The 17,387-nt window shown below is 38.3% G+C and overlaps 2 protein-coding genes across 2 annotated transcripts in view; one reads left to right on the top strand and one right to left on the bottom strand.

The window, feature by feature from the left end:
* MGAT5 (alpha-1,6-mannosylglycoprotein 6-beta-N-acetylglucosaminyltransferase) overlaps positions 1 to 1,224 on the top strand; it is a 41,248-nt gene extending 40,024 nt beyond the window's left edge. Inside the window, exon 17 of the mRNA XM_053471266.1 lies at positions 377 to 1,224. Coding sequence (XP_053327241.1) covers positions 377 to 575 — 199 coding nt within the window. The 3' untranslated portion in view covers positions 576 to 1,224. The remainder of the gene's footprint in view (positions 1 to 376) is intronic.
* Positions 1,225 to 9,114: 7,890 nt separating this feature from the next.
* The window catches only part of TMEM163 (transmembrane protein 163), a 37,657-nt gene continuing 29,384 nt past the window's right edge, over positions 9,115 to 17,387 (bottom strand). The window contains exons 6-8 of the mRNA XM_053471898.1: positions 11,909 to 12,020; positions 10,505 to 10,646; positions 9,115 to 9,334 (exon numbers count right to left, since the gene is read on the bottom strand). Of these exons, the coding sequence (XP_053327873.1) occupies positions 9,274 to 9,334; positions 10,505 to 10,646; positions 11,909 to 12,020 (315 nt within the window). The 3' untranslated portion in view covers positions 9,115 to 9,273. The remainder of the gene's footprint in view (positions 9,335 to 10,504; positions 10,647 to 11,908; positions 12,021 to 17,387) is intronic.

Here is a 17,387-nt window from a genome sequence, read left to right on the forward strand (position 1 = left end):
TTTGTCTTTTTATATACTGTTTTTCTGTATATCCTAATGTATTTTTCATCCACGAGCAAAATCTAAATCTATGGAGTTTCCGAAATTTTGTATCCAAAATCCTCTTTGCTAATAATCACAAAATATTATTTCATCCCAATATAAAGATTTCAGGTAAACCCCCTTACATTAGGAACCTATATATGTATTTAATGACGTTTGACGAGAATTGATACGAAGAACAGAACCAAAGTGTCACCCCCTACAACATTTGATGGCTTGCTGTAGTATTCCAAACGCCTGGTCAACACCCCAAAACACGGTCTTGGTATTTCGCCTGTGGTCTATCTGGAATGTTACACATACTCATGATGTAAACCCTTTTTCTCTGCTTCAGATATGGAATCCAGTGCTTGTCATCGGATACCACCAATGATATTCTGGTCCCTTCGATTGAAGAAAAAAGAAAACATTGCGTCCTTCAAGGCGATCTCCTGCTCTTCAGCTGCGCGGGACACCATTTAACGCATAAAAGGATTTGTCCTTGCAGAGACTATATGAAGGGGCAAGTAGCGATCTGTAAGGACTGTCTATAGCATACAGTAACCATTGGACGCGTGAGACCAGCGGGCGAGTTAAAGGTCCTGCACCCGCACTTTGAGTCCATTGGATGCAACTTGACGTGGCCACCAAAGGTCCATGTACATCTTCAACAAGTGTGTGGGCGATATGCACCCGAGGATGCTCTGGAACCCTCCTCGAGCTGTGAAATCAATGCGAATTCTCCTTTCACCATTCGTTTGTTACAAGTATCAAGCGCTCTCTGACACCCTTATTTTATTAAGGAGTTTGGATTGTGGAAAAATCTAAGATAGATAGAATTTCACAGCATGAGCCTCAATGGACATTAAAAAAACAAAAAAAAGCATGACTACTCGGAAATATCTCCTTACAGGATAATCTACTGAAGACTTGCAAAGAAAAAAATGGTTTTGGGGGTTATTTACGCTTCGTATTTGAGGTATAAGCAGCGTATCCGCCCCTTTAAAAAAAAAAAAAAAAGGCTACGAAACAAGGTGGCCGCCGCGTATGCATCGAAACGGTTTACACAGATATTAGGGAAATATTCTAATATTTTTCTCGTGAAGACTGGCTGTTATGATTATAATTTCCTAACTTCTTAGTAGAAAAAAAAATGGTCAAACAAGCCACAAGAAAAAGAGAGAGAAAAAAAATGAAAAGAAAATAATGAAATAAAATGAATATATAATTGTGTGATTAATTGTGAATTTTGATTTAACTAGAGAAAGGAGGTAGTGTAGACAAGACCAGTGCTACCAATTTAGCAGTAGAAAAAGAAATACATCTTGCACGTGAGATAATAATGTATATATATAGCATATGTGGAGTATTTTTCTCTAGATATTTATGACGCTGGAAGAGTGTACATAATTTTTAAGTTTTCTAAGTTTGTAAGATTTTTATTTTTTTTTTTTTTTTTTGGTTGAGGGTGATGTAGAGATTTTTTTTTGTGTGTGAGATGAAACACTTCATATCTAAAATTGAGAAATATCAGTGTTCTTATGCATTTTATATCCCGGGTTACAAGCTGGTTTGCTGATCAGATATCTTTAAAGGGACACTAACATAATTTTTAGAATCTTCTTTTCTAATTTAATGCTAATTTATTGTTAAAAAAAAAAAAAACAACAACAAAACCCATTGGTGTCAGATTTCAGAAATTTCATAATTAATGTAAATATATTGATTTCTTCACAAATTGCTTGTCCAAAAAAAAATGGAAACAAGCCATCGGCCGTCCAGATAAATTGCTCTGATTAGGAGCCCTGATTGTGCATGTATTTGACACAGAATATATGAGCTGCACATCAGATCATTGATCTGTGTGTAAAATTAAACATATTTTTTTTTTTGCAGATTTCAGATTAGACACCAGATAAATTAAAAAAAATAGTTGTTTGAAAAAAATTAAGTAATATTCCATCATTTTTTTTATGATAGTGTCCCTTTAAGAAAGTAACAACGTGAGTCATTTTTGTGGGTTTTTTTTAGTCTCTTTTACCAAAAAAAACCATAAAAGGTCGCTTCAGAAGAGAATGGGAATTTATTTGATAAATATTTTCAATGACAGCCAAGCAGTTTGGAATCAAATGTAGAAGACCTCTCTGTCAGGGCTGGTGAAACGTGGACCTCAAGAGGGAAACAAACCCTCTGAAACAACACCTTTTGAGGGTCACGTTTTTAATTAAAATAATGATCAGCGCGTTTATGGAACCTGGGAGTTATAGTAACAATAGTTTTGCATTTGAACGCTATGTAGTGGACTAGGCGCCAAAAATAATATATGTACAGAAGAATATGAATATAAATGTAAATATTCACCCGTCCACGCACACACATTCACGCGCGTACGTATTTTTTTGAAACGGCTCTGTTTTGTTTTCTTTTTGTGGCCGGACTAATTTATTAACGTTTTGCTGCCTAACAAAATTACCAGTTGTGTTTGCACTAACCTCGTCACAGCCGGATAAACATTCCCTTTATAAGCGCTTCACGCGCCCCGAAGGCCGCAGGTGTCGGCGTTTGCCGCGAGTGACAAATCCGGCCGAGGGACGATCATTGTCTCGAAATCATTGGTGTTCAAACTGGAAATATTTCTTTCACCTTTCAGGGTGGGAAACGGGGACGAAATAGTTGAGTCCGTCGTTATGACACTTTTGTCCCCGCTGACGGTTCTCTGGATACAGTCGACATTTAATTTGAGGGTGGTGGGGTTGTTGGTGCTTTATTAACCATAGTACGTTACCTTTTATTTACGGAGCGCCGTAGTAGTTCTCACCCAGCACATTCCTAAAAATAATGTAGATTGGGTTTTTTGGGAAGTGCTCCTCAACTACCTTCTCAGTTGGGTTGGCATGGAAACATTACAATTGTGTGTATCGAGACTTATTTTCCGACAGTCTTTTCTGACATCTCATCAACATATCTTTCAGCGCACCCAAAGTCTCGTGTAGTCAGTTCTCCCGTAGGGTTTGCTGGCAAATGTCGCGCCGATCCCCAAAATGTTGTGATTATGGAAAAAGTGTTACAAATAAGAGCTTTTGAGATGAGTCTGGACTTGGTTTGGCTTCTCTGATGAGAAATAGACTCAAGTCAAACAATTAAGTGACCCGCCGCCTCCGAAAGACTTAATGTTAACTAAATAAGTCTTAGCAGATCTGTCATTTTATTGTAAGTTGGTTAAAAAGAGCATTTTAATGCCGTTAGCGACCTAATGCAAATGCCTAGTCGGAACTGCCACAATTACGCATCTAACTGTACATTTTGCCACCATCTCCAAAAACGGGCATTTTTAATATTTTTGTTGCACTGCATAAAATTACTATTTGAAATTAATTTATAGATGACTTTATATGTTGTACGGTTCGTGACCCCACAGTTAAAAATATATATAAAAAAAAAAATATATAAGAAAAAAATGCATTCGTAAAAAAAAAAAGAAAACATATTTGAGTTTATCTTGTTGGTGTTTTCCTAAATAATTTATTAAAAATATATCACCCTTTAGGTTGGGGATTTTTTTTTTTTTTTTAATAATACACACTGTTGAAATGCCAATGAGAACCTCATTTATCTAATATGCAAGTTTATTTGCACAATGTATAAATAGAAATAGCTTTTTTATTTTACAGTTTTTCGATTGTAATTTTCATTTTTTTGTGTAATTGATGTTGGCTTGGAAATGTTGTCTGTAGTTTGTTTTTTTGTTTTGTTTTTTTTTTGAATACAGTATGTGCCTTCAACACTTTTTATGGTTGGTTTTGTGAAGTAACAGCCGTTTGGGACATAACATTGCGACACGTTATTTTAACTGGAGACAAAAAAAAATTTAAATCCTTAATTTTATTTTACAATTGTTTCTATTTTTAATACGTTTCTAGAATATCATGAAATCTTCTTTAAATCTTATTTTTTTTAAATTGTGGATTTTTTTGAATAATTACATTTTTTTTATTTTTATTTTAAGTGTCATTAGTTAAAAACAATACATTTAAAAATAAATATATATCATTCAGTTTCACCCACGTAGGATGCCCACTGGGTCCACTGTCCTGGTACAGTTTGTTTTATGGTTTCTAGTTCATGAGTGCATAATGGGAGCGCCATATCCTTTGTAATTAGACAAATGCTTCAAATCGTTATAAAAATTTAATAGCTATTTTTCCTTTTAGGGTTTTTACATCGTGGGCGGCCGTAAAATTTCCCGTTTTGTCTCGGCCCTCGATTCTAAAAAGGCGAATGTTTCATTATTTCTGTACGAGAAGAATAGTAACTTTCTCTTCTACGGAAGTAGTTGATACAAACTCTTTAAGTTTGTGGAATTCCAGAAAACCCCCTTTAAATTTTCATGATCTCTGTATATCTTGGAACTTAGTATATCTGAGGCTAAACGTTTTTTTTAACTCGAGGCATCTTCTCCTGGCCCTGTATAATGTATAGGTAATCGGGAAGGTGTCTTCTCGCTAATTTAAATGTGGGGCTTTCTCTAATTAGGGTTGGCCCCTTCATAATGGAAAGTGAAGTTGGGCCGTTTGAAATATGCAACTCTTCAAGAAATTCACCCTCCGGCTAAAATACATTTAAAAAATCTCTAAATATTTTGTGATTTTTGTAAGTTTTTTCCTGGTTTAAACCGACAAATGCCCCAAAAAAGTGTATTGGAGACAAGGACGAAAATAAACAACTGCCACTGCCACGCAAAGTAAATAACAAAAAAAAAAAATCACTTTTTTTTTAATTCATTTTTACTCCGAGATCATGATTTCTGGTCATTAAAGACAACATAGACTAAAAAAACCAAGACCCGATGTAATCCGGATTGATAATGACCTCATTTTCGGAATTCTCGTGTCGGCATGTGTTAATTTTGTTACGAATAACCATACGTTCGTTTGTTCCATCGCCTTTTCACAAAGTAGGGATTGTAACGATTTGTAAAGTGTTGCTAAAATGTCGAGCTGTATAAAATGAGTGGGTCTCTGACCGGTTGTAAATGTTTGATTTCTATGTATGTTACGGACATAATTTTGTTGCTGTCTGTTTTCACTAGTTGTAGAAATGCGACGGAGAACTTTATTTTTCAATAAATCCTTTTTTTTTCCCAGTGTGATTATTTAATTTTGTTACATTTTCTGTTCTGCTCTGTTAAATACAATTTATAATTATCATGTTGTTAATGAGGATGGGCCTTATTGACACCAAGAGAAAATCTGCAAAGGTAAAAAAAGGAAAACAGAATGGACCGTTTTGAATTTAAAAAAATAAAAAAAATAAAAAAGTGGTATAGGACAAAACAAAATTTAGAAATTTTAAATGAAAAAATAAAATAAAATTGTGGAAAGCATAACCGCTTTCTTAAGACATTAAAGAACCTGGATTATTACCGTAGAAGATTTTCATTCACTACCACAACTGGCACTCAGTCACCAAAACCAACTTAAAATTGCAATTTTTTGAATTGTTTGTAAAAAAAAAAAAAAAATTTCTTGTTAAAACTCCCCGTTGACAGTAATTCGTGAAAATATTTCATATACAGGAATATTATTGTATTTGTCCGAAGTACTATTGAGTCAATAGTTTGCACCCTCAACTATAGGGTATCACCCTATACCTTTTAAAATTATCTAGAAAGGGACCATTTAAGGTTCCAAAAAATCCAATAAAATACATCAACTTTCAGATTGTAAGCTCAGCAGCCGAGCCTTCATAAACCCTCTATTCCTGACAGGTATTTTGCGTAAAAAGGGACCATAAGGCTAGATGGCCGCTCACGGACCGGGTCCTCAACTCCTGTTGGGTCTGAATGTGTTAATGTATATTTTTAATGTATATTTTTAACTAAAAATTTAATTTTTAAAAAAATGAAAAAAAACTTTGTGTGATTCCAAAATAAACACAATAATAACACGGATAACATTTCTTTTTGAATAAATATTTATTGGTCAACATTTTATTTTCCGGGCTTTTGCTGGCCAAGGAATCCGTAGCACATTGCGCCGCAAAGGCCACCAGCCCCGGGCCGAGCAGAAGGTAAAATGCACCTTTTCGAAGGAAGACCATATAATACACCATACATTCAAGGAATACTTTTAAAATGTTCATTACAATTACAGTAAAAAAAAAAAATTAAAAATAATAGTAATTTCTTAGAACGATAGTTTTTTTTTTTTTTAAACAATGGTTTTGGCTTCTATAACATTTTATAAATTCTATTATTTATTAATAATGTTCGACAACCAGGAAACACATTTATTCTGTCGCTGAATGTATTAACCAGACAACCAGGATTCAGCGCTGCTACTGTGTATTAAATACTCGCTAATTAATGACACTTAATGATTTTTAAATAGAGATCAAACGTAATGTTTAAGCCCATGATTGGCACACGGGCAAGCAAGACAGCACGGCACGATGTGTTATTCTCCTCTACAAAAAGATGGCTAATGTGATATGTACATGGGTAATTATATATATATATATATATATATATATATATTAAATATATATGTGTATATATATATATATATGAGTCAGATAGTTGGTTATTTAGCATATATAATCCACTGCATATTATAAAAATATATACATTTTTGTTGCTGGAAATAATTCCTTTTTGTGCGATCTTGATGTCGTTTGAAGGCTTCTATACAACGATTAGGTGAAGAACATCAGCCCTGCGTGAGAATCCTCTCAAATGTATGAAACCAAGGGTGTAGGGCAGGGAGAGCCAGCGGATCGGTCCCCGGGGGCAGTGGATGCATCACCGTGCACCCCAATATGCAAATGAACCACTACAACAGCGAGCGATTCATCTGCATATGGAGCTTCGTGGTGATGTCACAGCAAGGGCGGAGTCAATATATATATAAAGCCCAATTGTTTGCTTTTGGCACTATGTATAGAGAGAGTGTTTCCATGGTAGGTTGACCGGATTTCCCGTGCTGGAATATCTGGCCTGGTTCTGGAGTTTGACGCCCCCTGTAACTCAAATTAATACAAACTGCATTTATCTGCCCTAAAAATCCCCTACCGTGACTTGTGCTTTATTGCTGAAAAAGGTCCTGTTTAGACAAAACATGAATTGTGCTTCCCAGCATATCAGACAAACGAACCTCAGCAAATCCTCCAAGGTTTAATTGCTTAAAAACAACACAGAAATGTTTATTATTTTCTTCCACTTCCAATTGCAACAGCCTATCAGTGCCTGATCTACCGTCACATGACAATAACGCATTCCCTAAAAAATTCTACACAAAGCAAAACTTGACAGCGTTAAACAATCATTTCTAAGAAGGGTTTGGATGTTCAGCAGTGCCGGGAATGATATCCCTAATGCTGTGTTTAGGGGTAAAAGTAGGTGGAACGGCACCTTTAACTGGGGATACTCAACAAGGATCTTGTTATATTTATACATATATTATACATATATATATCGCTATACTGATGAGAACGTTCATACGTTTTCTTACCGATTAATATAGATTGTGCGTAATTGTATTTTGCGAAATGCGTGAGTTCTGCGGTTCCAAAGTGAACCAATTTCACAAACATCACGTTTCCTCCTGTTCCTTTTATCACTTTATGCCCAGTCCATAATATTTTATTCATTTATTTTGTAAAGTAAATACTTGATGAGGGATCAGAGTGCCTTAGTTCCTGATTGTCCTGTGAACCCGCGCATGTTCCTGATTGTACGGGGCCGCAGTCTCCTTATATTCACTTATTGTCATTCATCCACAGAGCTTAAAAACTGTATCTTGTGCTAATGTTTTTTTTTTTTGTTGCTGTTTCTTTTTTCACAGAAAGGGGATTTAAATATATTTTTAATAACACTTTTCCCGCTATGTTTTCTGTCCCTTGCTCAAATTTTTTTAAATATTTCCCAGCAAGCACCTGACTTCTTTTAATGATTATTTTGCTTTTTATTAAGGGGCATTTAAAAAAAAAAATGTGCTGTCCCTTTAAAAGTAATAATTTTTAATGGATATTTTTTAAAAGGGACATCACACTAATTTTAAAAAAATATATATATATTTTAAATCTCTCTCTCCCTGGTTCCCTCACACCTCTGTACGGTGTATGATGCATCCAGGTGCTATGCCGAGTGCAGCCACTAGAGTGCAGCCACTAGAGTGCAGCCACTAGAGTGCAGCCACTAGAGTGCAGCCACTAGAGTGCAGCCACTAGAGTGCAGCCACTAGAGTGCAGCCACTAGAGTGCGCAATGGTGCCAGAGACCTACGCAGGGGCTGTGAGTGCAAGGTCGGGTGCACTCAGTCCAAGGGGATTATATATATATATATATATATATATATATATATATATATATATATATATATATATGTATATATATATGTAGAGGGGCCTAAAGGGGCCTAAAGAAACAACTTCCATCAATACATTTCTGCCACTGACCCCACCATCAGTTACGTCACCGGCGACTGAATAAAAAAGGTGTGACTGGCCCTTTAAATATTTGTAACTTGTTCAGTGGCTGTGACAATAAGAGTAAACGGGATCATATATACGCCGCTTCACGTCCGTATATAATAAAATCCATAACGTGGTGAAATCTGTCTTTCAAAAATTATCTTTTTTTAAAAAAAAGGTTGAAAATGACAACATTTACTCACTTCTATGCTCTGTTGATTAATGATTCCTAAAGGCTTGTGTTTTTGTCCCACTTAATGATGTAATAGTAGTGAAAAAATGCGGGTTTCAATCTTAAATGTATGTGCCACGGTTTATATATATAAAAAAATACTCTAAAAATAATTGATTGGCTATATTATCACCTAATACACACAATCTGTAATTTACAATGTGCGATCCCGAGACGTCTCCTAACTTCTCCTTGAAAAGAAGACGGCTCATTTCTTAGATAGTTTTAAGTAAAGCAATGGATCCAAAGGCTTGCAATCTATTATACAAATTGTACGTCGATTCCCTGTACATTTGTGCTCCATTTAAGCAAAATATTGCCACTTGTGATAAGATTAAAAGTAGTTCTACCGTCACGAACTAAACCGCTAACAAAAAAATGCTGCTCTGCTAATTCATAAGCAAGTCACATTTTCATTATTTTACAGTTTAAAATGTAAAACTCCAAATATCTTTGGAGGAAAACAAAGTATTTTGTGAATTCGCCTGTTGCTGCTACTTGTTTTAAAGGAGGTGGAACGGATTCCTGGGCATTCTGGTCACTTTGTTGCCCTCAGTCGAACATCTCATAATGGCGGGTTTGTCTCACTCGAGGGACCATGTCAACCAGCAATCTGCACGGGGGAAAATAAAAAAAAGAAGCAAAAAACACGTTTTACCGGGAATTACAAAAGGGCCTGGGAAAGAAAGGGCATTACGAGAGCGGGGCAAACATATTAACAACGCCAAGAGGGTGGGAGAAGATTAATTTCATCACATCCCGCTTATACCCCACTTTGGGGTTTATCTCTCATGTTAATTAATGCAACATTTGTTGCCAACTCTCGGTGTTTAGTGAATAGATGCCAATCACCCAAACTCTGAGGTCATAATAAATGTATCTGTAGCTGTATGTAGTGCAGTTCCGCATATGGCCACTAGATGGGGCTATACAGCCAGCTCAGAGCCCTCCATACGTTTTGTACAGCGCTGCGGAATATGATGGCGCTATATAAATCAATCCTTTGTCTGAGTGTGTTTGAAATTAAAGTTCTAAAAGTTTCCTGTCTGCAATGCCCAGAAATACAAGAAATATATTATTTGTATACAGGGGCAGAATTTTTAAGTCTGGGGAAATTTACCCCAAATATATACAATCTTCTACTAATGAGACCTCATGGCCACCAGAAAAAAAAATTGGGAAGAGTAGCTGTCCCCGTCATTGCTTTTCGACATATATAAAATATATAAAAAGTTATATTTAAAAATAAAATATATAAAAAGCTATATATAAATATGTAAAAAGTTATATATAAAGATATAAAGTTATATTTAAAAATAAAATATATAAAAAGCTATATATAAATATGTAAAAAGTTATATATAAAGATATAAAGTTATATTTAAAAAACAAATATATAAAAAGCGGTATATAAGAATTTGAAAAGTTATATATAAATACAACATATATAAAGTTATATTTAAATATAAAATATATAAAAAGTTGTATATTAATATAAAATATTTTTGAAAAGTGTTATATAAATTTTAAATATAATATATAAAGGAGTTCATTAGAACCTCCTATAGCTGGTACTTTTTCTTAAAACAGCTTCATTCAAACAGGTGACGGTAACTTTAACATGTGGAGCAAAAACTTAACGGGGAGGAATAAGCATGCTAATCCTGGGAATAGTAACTTGTGGGGTAAGCGATAAATGTTCTTTAATAGTTCTTTAGTAGCTTCTAACGGGTTACTGTATCGGACACAATAAAATATTAGAAAAAAAATAAAAAACACTTACTTGACGCCATACGCCATGATTATCAGTCCAATTAGAATTCCTATAGAACCGTCGAGGTACCAGACCGTGGCGTGGTGCTTGAACACTTCTGCGCTGATCAGGATGGAAAAGCCCATTATACCCCCGACCAGGGAGTTAAATCCTGGAACACAAGAGGAACGTTGGATTTGAATGACTTTAATAAGGAAGGTTCTGGAAAGTATGGATCGGCCAATAAAAAGTCACCGTTTCGCTCTATGCTGATGCGGCAGAAATAAATACTTTATCGTTTCTTTCAAATCCGCTCCCAATATCCGTAACGGCACCGGACGAGCCACTGAACATCATCACGTTTCTTAGGAGGAGATACATCTAATTTGTCAACGTCAAAATAACTGAATTTCCTTTGTTAATTAGTTTGTTTTTCGTGAAGGAAGCTGCAGCCGGATTCTGCCCCGAGGAACGGAGCCAAATCATAATGATTAAATAAACGTATACAGGACGTAGTCCTCCAAAGTGATCGGACGTCATTATTCATTTCATATCTTCCTAGGGCGTTCTGCGATCCTCACGCCGTATCGGTCATTACCATTTCTGCCAGAAGGGTTGTCCATGCATCCACCACCCCCCACCCAGGTCAGAATAGAATCAGAGTAACTCTCGGATTCTTTGTTTTAGCAGATTCTATTCTGGATTCGGATATTCCCCAGACGTCTTTATTCCTATTTATTCCAGGGGGGTATAGCTGTGTGATTTGCAGGGTCCCTCTGTGTTGGAGTGTGCGCTCACATCGGGGGCTTCTACGGAAATCGTATTAGTTCTCTTGGAACATCTGTCAACCTGAGCTCTCTGCAGCTTCCAGCCCGGCTCATAATTAGATCCGAACAGACCTCATCCATCCTCCCAAAACGTGTCGGGAACTAAGATGCCATTGGAAAAATATTAACCCTGTCAGCACACCCTCCTATTTGAAACTCATTTAGGAATAAGAGCTACACAGTTCAAAAGTTTGGGGTCACTTAAAGATTTCCTTGTTTTAAAAAGAAAAGCAAATTTTGAAATCCAGCGCAGACGAGGTTAATGTTGTAAATGACTATTGTAGCTGGAAATGGCTGATTTTTAATGGAATCTCTTCATAGGTGTACAGAGGCCCTTTATCACTCCCATCACTCCTGTGTTCCAATGGCCCTTTATCACTCCCATCACTCCTGTGTTCCAATGGCCCTTTATCACTCCCATCACTCCTGTGTTCCAATGGCCCTTTATCACTCCCATCACTCCTGTGTTCCAATGGCCCTTTATCACTCCCATCACTCCTGGGTTCCAATGGCCCTTTATCACATTTGATTTATTTTATTATTTTTGAGTCATCGTTTCGCCGCTACAAAGATATTCAGAAGAACGACCCTTGCGCGTTTCACTTACCATCTGTGATAAGGGCTCTGCTCGTTAGGATTCTGCCCAACATAAACTTCACCCCGGCCAACAGGGAGCAGAGGATCCCGCTCAGTATAGAAACGCTGAAGAGGAAACTGTCCTGAAACGGAGAAGAATATTAATAGCTGCAAAAAGTAGCAAAAAACTCATTTTTATTCCCCTCCGGCATTAATGTGTCCTGCGATGATACGCGGTGTAACCATTGTAACCGTTTTCTCACTTATCCGCCGAGAAATCAATGAAAATAACCCGGCCCTTAATTGAGCCTTCGCACAACCTCGCCCCTTATTGACACTCGAAGACTGAAGCTCAGCCGCCGCCGCCGGCAGCGTTAACGTCATTTATCTTCGAGTGGAGACGGCGGAAGCTTTTTAGCCAGGTGTCGGGTGCGGGGGGCGGCGATGCCGCAGTCTTACAATACGTCGATGTCACAAACAAGGGCGACAAAAATGAAAGATTCCCCCGGACTCCGGCCAAATGTTTGGATGTTTTCCCTGCTATGCGTCAGGAAAACAATAAAGAAGAACCGGTCCTTGTAGACGGGGATCGGTACACATCGGTACACCATTAAAGGGTTAACTTTTTTTTTTTTTGGTCCTATTCTTCATTGCTATTCTACTCACAGATCCCGGTCTCAAGTTATTCACGCTGCGGAGACGCAGAGAACAGAAGTGCCAGACGCGATATCCCAGGCCGGGAAAAACGCCGCTCGACCCCCCGACATCGCTGCTGACTCTCCATTCCCTTACCGAATACGCACGGGGGGATACAGCGCTGATTAACATGCATATATATAACCCTATTACAGAGGAATTTCAAATAACTCAGAAATATTTACATCGCAGGGTTTTTATGTAACCCCGATTCCCTCTTACAATACCTTTTTTTATGATTACCAGGGCAAAGATTGTATTTTGTTCTGCATGCCAAACCGTGGCCCGTAGAGCCTGCCATTTTTCCGCATTAACCACACTCCGTTAGTATTACCTCCCAATTTCCACCTAGCGGGATGCGAGGGGGCGGAGCTTTGGAGCTAGAGTGTCACTCAAACTGGCAGCGCTACTGGGCATGTGCACAATTCTGAGCATGGGCAGTATGCATTCTCCGGTGTCCCAGACAATGCAAATGAAATGCCGAATCCCGCCGGGCTCTACCCCTGTACCCCTGAAAGCCGGACAGAGTGAGAGCTTGGTGGGACAGCGGGAAAGAGTGACAAAATTGGGACTGTCCTGTGCAAAGCTGGACAGTTGGGAGGCATGGGCTAGAGATGTTGGCCATACCAGGACCTACTAGAGCCGGCTCTGAAGACCCAACTTTTGATCATCATCATATGCCGTAACCTATCCTTCCGGTGGGTGCATCCAGGCCCACCCTGCCCCCCGTTCCGCCCGTTCTACCCGTTCCTTGCGTTTTTCAGCCCAAATTTCCAGGCCGTAGATGATGTGGATGAGAGCTCTCCAGCCATCCATAACTCCCGGTGATGCTCAAACTTCCAAAAATGCTAACCGGAGATACATTAAGAAACTTCTAGATCACGAGCGCTGGTTGGATATACCGCCCCAAGCCCCTCATATAAGGGTGATTTTTAGTATCTATGAAATACTTCAAACTACTTTTTTTAATTTTAAAATCTACAAAACCAAACTTTTGATCTATAAATTTCCGTCACGCAGCAGAAGACAAGAATCAGCGGGAGAATCGCTCGCGCTCCGGCGTCATTTCTGCGAACGGCACCGACATTCATTTCCAAAATTAAATATTAAATATTGATTATTATGACAGAGCCGCGGAATGTAATTTAAGTATTTAATTGTTCTGTCTCCAGCAGAACGATGTCCTGGAAGACATTGGGCCTCAGTCAGATTTCCTGACAATGTTCTTTTCAATGAAATAACTGCAATTTGTGGTTCGGCTATAAACATATCATTTCTGGGTTTTTTTACATTATAATATAATCGAAAAAAACACTAAATTGCATCAAAATCACCCTCAAATTAATTGTTTTAAATAGTTATTCTAAATATATATATATACCCCAACTCTCCGGAGCTCAGCAGATATCTAGGTTTCTACATCTGAAAACAGTAATTATGTTAAAAAAAAATGTTAAAAAAAAAGTCCCTGAAGTTCAGCCCTTCTACCTCCCTGCTTTTGATCCAAAATAAGCCAAAAAACCCAAAAGGCATTCAGATTTCTCCTTGGATGAAAAGCTCTAAAGTATTAATGTTTATTCTATCATTTATACCCCTGTATGTTCTGTTTTTAACCCTTTGCATCTGATAGAACCACCTCTGTCGGGAGTGGATTCCATACCTTTATGGCCCTCGCTGTGAAGAATCCCTTCGTGTGCAGAGCTGTCCAGCAGAGCTGTTCATCTACATGCAGATGATCAGCTCATGCCATTTACTTGAACCCATCAATGAGACTACGGAGTTTTACCCACCTGAACATGATCCCAAAAAGCTCAAAAGGGGCAATAACGTCCCTTTAGTGCCCCTCGCTGACCCTGACAACAATATGTGTCCTAGAGGTACTGCATGGGGTATTAACGCCTGTATTGAATGCTCTTATTATTCCAGATTTTGGGAATAGCTTGCACTTTGGGAACAATATTCCCAAATCCCAATGATGATTCTATATGTCTCACCCATGGCCTGGTTTTATATAAAAAATCTGGTATTTGGAAACAATTAATATTTTCAAACAATTAAATTTGCCTTTCTGATTTCAGTTAAAAATAACACATTTCTGTAAATCCCAATATTTTTTGTGTAAAATGAGCTTACATTTTATTCTCCTTCACTACAAAGAATAATGATTTTTTTTCCTGCGGTGAGAATTATTCAAATCTCTTTTTTTTCCAAAGCAACAGGGATTCCTTCCTGCAGCCGCAATAATTCTGAAGTGTGATCCGAATGTAACAATTTTGCCCAAACAGTAAAGGTTTCCCAACAAATATTGATGATTATTTGCTACCCAACCGTCCGCTGCGTCCTCCGCCTGTTGTTCTGGGTGATTTGGAATCCCATATGACGTGAAATCCCGCAATGCTGGGCGACTTAGATGGCAGCTGGAATCTTTATTTACTATTTTTACATTTTTTGGTAAAATAAAATCCCTGTAATATAACAAGGATCAATTTAAAGCTACGTATGTACATACAGTATATATATATATATATCCACTATCATTCAAAGATTTGGGGTCACGGAAAACAAGCACATTTCTGGCTGTAACTATAATTGGAAAAGGGTTTCTAACGATCAATTAGCCTTTTAAACTCAACGTGCCATTGGAACCCAGGAGTGATGGGAGTGATAAAGGGCCATTGGAACCCAGGAGTGATGGGAGTGATAAAGGGCCATTGGAACCCAGGAGTGATGGGAGTGATAAAGGGCCATTGGAACCCAGGAGTGATGGGAGTGATAAAGGGCCATTGGAACACAGGAGTGATGGGAGTGATAAAGGGCCATTGGAACACAGGAGTGATTGGAGTGATAAAGGGCCATTGGAACACAGGAGTGATGGGAGTGATAAAGGGCCATTGGAACACAGGAGTGATGGGAGTGATAGGAAGTGTAGTTTCCTAAATAGTCATTTACAACATTAACCCCATCTGCACTGGATTTCCAAACCATTTCATGTTATTTTAATGGACAAAATGTGCTTTTCTTTCAAAATCAAGGACATTTCTAAGTGACCCCAAACTTTTGAACAGCGGTGTATATATTTCTATATATATTATACATATATTCATTGTGGCATAGCGTGTATCAAAAAGTATTGATTTATCACAATTTAATTATGCAAATGATGTATTTCTTTGGAAACAGCTTGGGTGCATCTCATTTTTCTCCTGCAAATCTCTATTTTCCTCGCATTCCAAGCAGACGGGTAATTGATACAAAGTGTTATTGCGAGAGACACCCATTGTTAGAGGAAACAGACGCGCATCCTCCGGAGAAAACATATGCGCTTTGTAAATGTGCGCGGAGACTCGTTAACAGCTAAAGCAAATATCTCTGACATATTTCTAATTATTGCCCGTGCCCCGTCCTCAGATGCTTGGAGATCCCCCTCCCCCCCCTCCAAAAAAAGACAATTTTCTTCAATCTCTGGAATGGAGGTTAACCATTTCATTGCAGTCCTTGTCAATGATCCCATGGGCTGCTAAGGCAATGGTCTAAATATGGAGCAGTTGCCATGGAAACCAACAGAGTATTTGTATTGTGCTCTTTACATTGAAGAACTGCTCTTATATGAGTACGCCCCTAAATGTAATGTGCCCCCCATTGTAATGTGTTGCATCTGTTTCAATGAATAAAGATTGTTTAAAATCACATGAAACAAGATTGTGTTATTACTCTCTCCTGGTCTTCTCTATCGATGACATCATAAGGCAAGTTTACTCCAAAATCCTTGTAACCCGATCTCCTTTCCTCCTTTTTTCCCTCTTTTATCTCTCTATCCCTTCACTCTCCTATCATCCCCTTCTCACTGCCCTTCCTTAGTTTGCTTCTGCCCCCCCCTACCTTTTCTCCCTCCTCTTTAGCTCTTCTCTCCCCCTCCTCTCTCCCTCCCCTCTCTGTCTCTCCCTCCCCTCTCTGTCTCTCCCTCCCCATTTCCATCGTTGATGTGTCAGCAGACAGACACTTTTTTTCTCTCCAGCCTCGTTTAATTAGTGAAGTGCAATCAGTTGTGCGGGCAGAAGGCACAGACCCTCACATACTAATTAATGCTGTAAATCAAGGCGAGAAATAATAGCCCAGGCGTCACACTCCGGCACGTGCGCATGCACATAAACAAGAAGCGCAATCATAAAACTGCAGAATTCTAATGAATTGTGTCGCCTCGGAATGTTTTTTTGTAAGATTAGGGACGTCCAGCCGTCGGATTTGGTTAATTTGGGTGGTTGATTATATATGATGGAGGACCCCAGGGGCCAAAATAAACATCCCCCTGATCATCTCCTGTAACTTGGTGTAAAGAGTATCTATGTTATGGTTGACGTGTGGGACTAATGTGCCAGGATAGGACCGCTGCTTCCCCGGGTCTCAGGGTCACTTTCTCAGGGGAGGGGCGTCTGGCCACACCCACCAGTCCCTCTTTCGGCCTACTTAAGGTTGCATAGGGCTAACCTTGCCCATACACATGGCTAACCCCGCCTCCTTGTGAAGCCACGCCCCAATAATAGCTCGGAATGGCCCAACCTGGATGCTTCCGCCGGCACCAATAACTTACAGTACTGAGAACCCCAGTAGAAAAAAAACGTCCATGCCCCTGGGGGCAAATAATTCCCCACTGTCCTGCTAGACCATGAATAGCATCGGCCACCATGAGGTAAGGAGGTAGAAACTAAATATCACCCTCAGGTGTTTTTAAAAGTTTTTATTTTATGATGTTAATCTCTAATGAAACGCACAGACCCATCATTACAGGACAATAATCTCTTTAATTAAGGTTTTTG

The sequence above is a fragment of the Spea bombifrons genome, chromosome 7, assembly GCF_027358695.1.
Source record: "Spea bombifrons isolate aSpeBom1 chromosome 7, aSpeBom1.2.pri, whole genome shotgun sequence".
NCBI classification, from domain to species: domain Eukaryota; kingdom Metazoa; phylum Chordata; class Amphibia; order Anura; family Pelobatidae; genus Spea; species Spea bombifrons.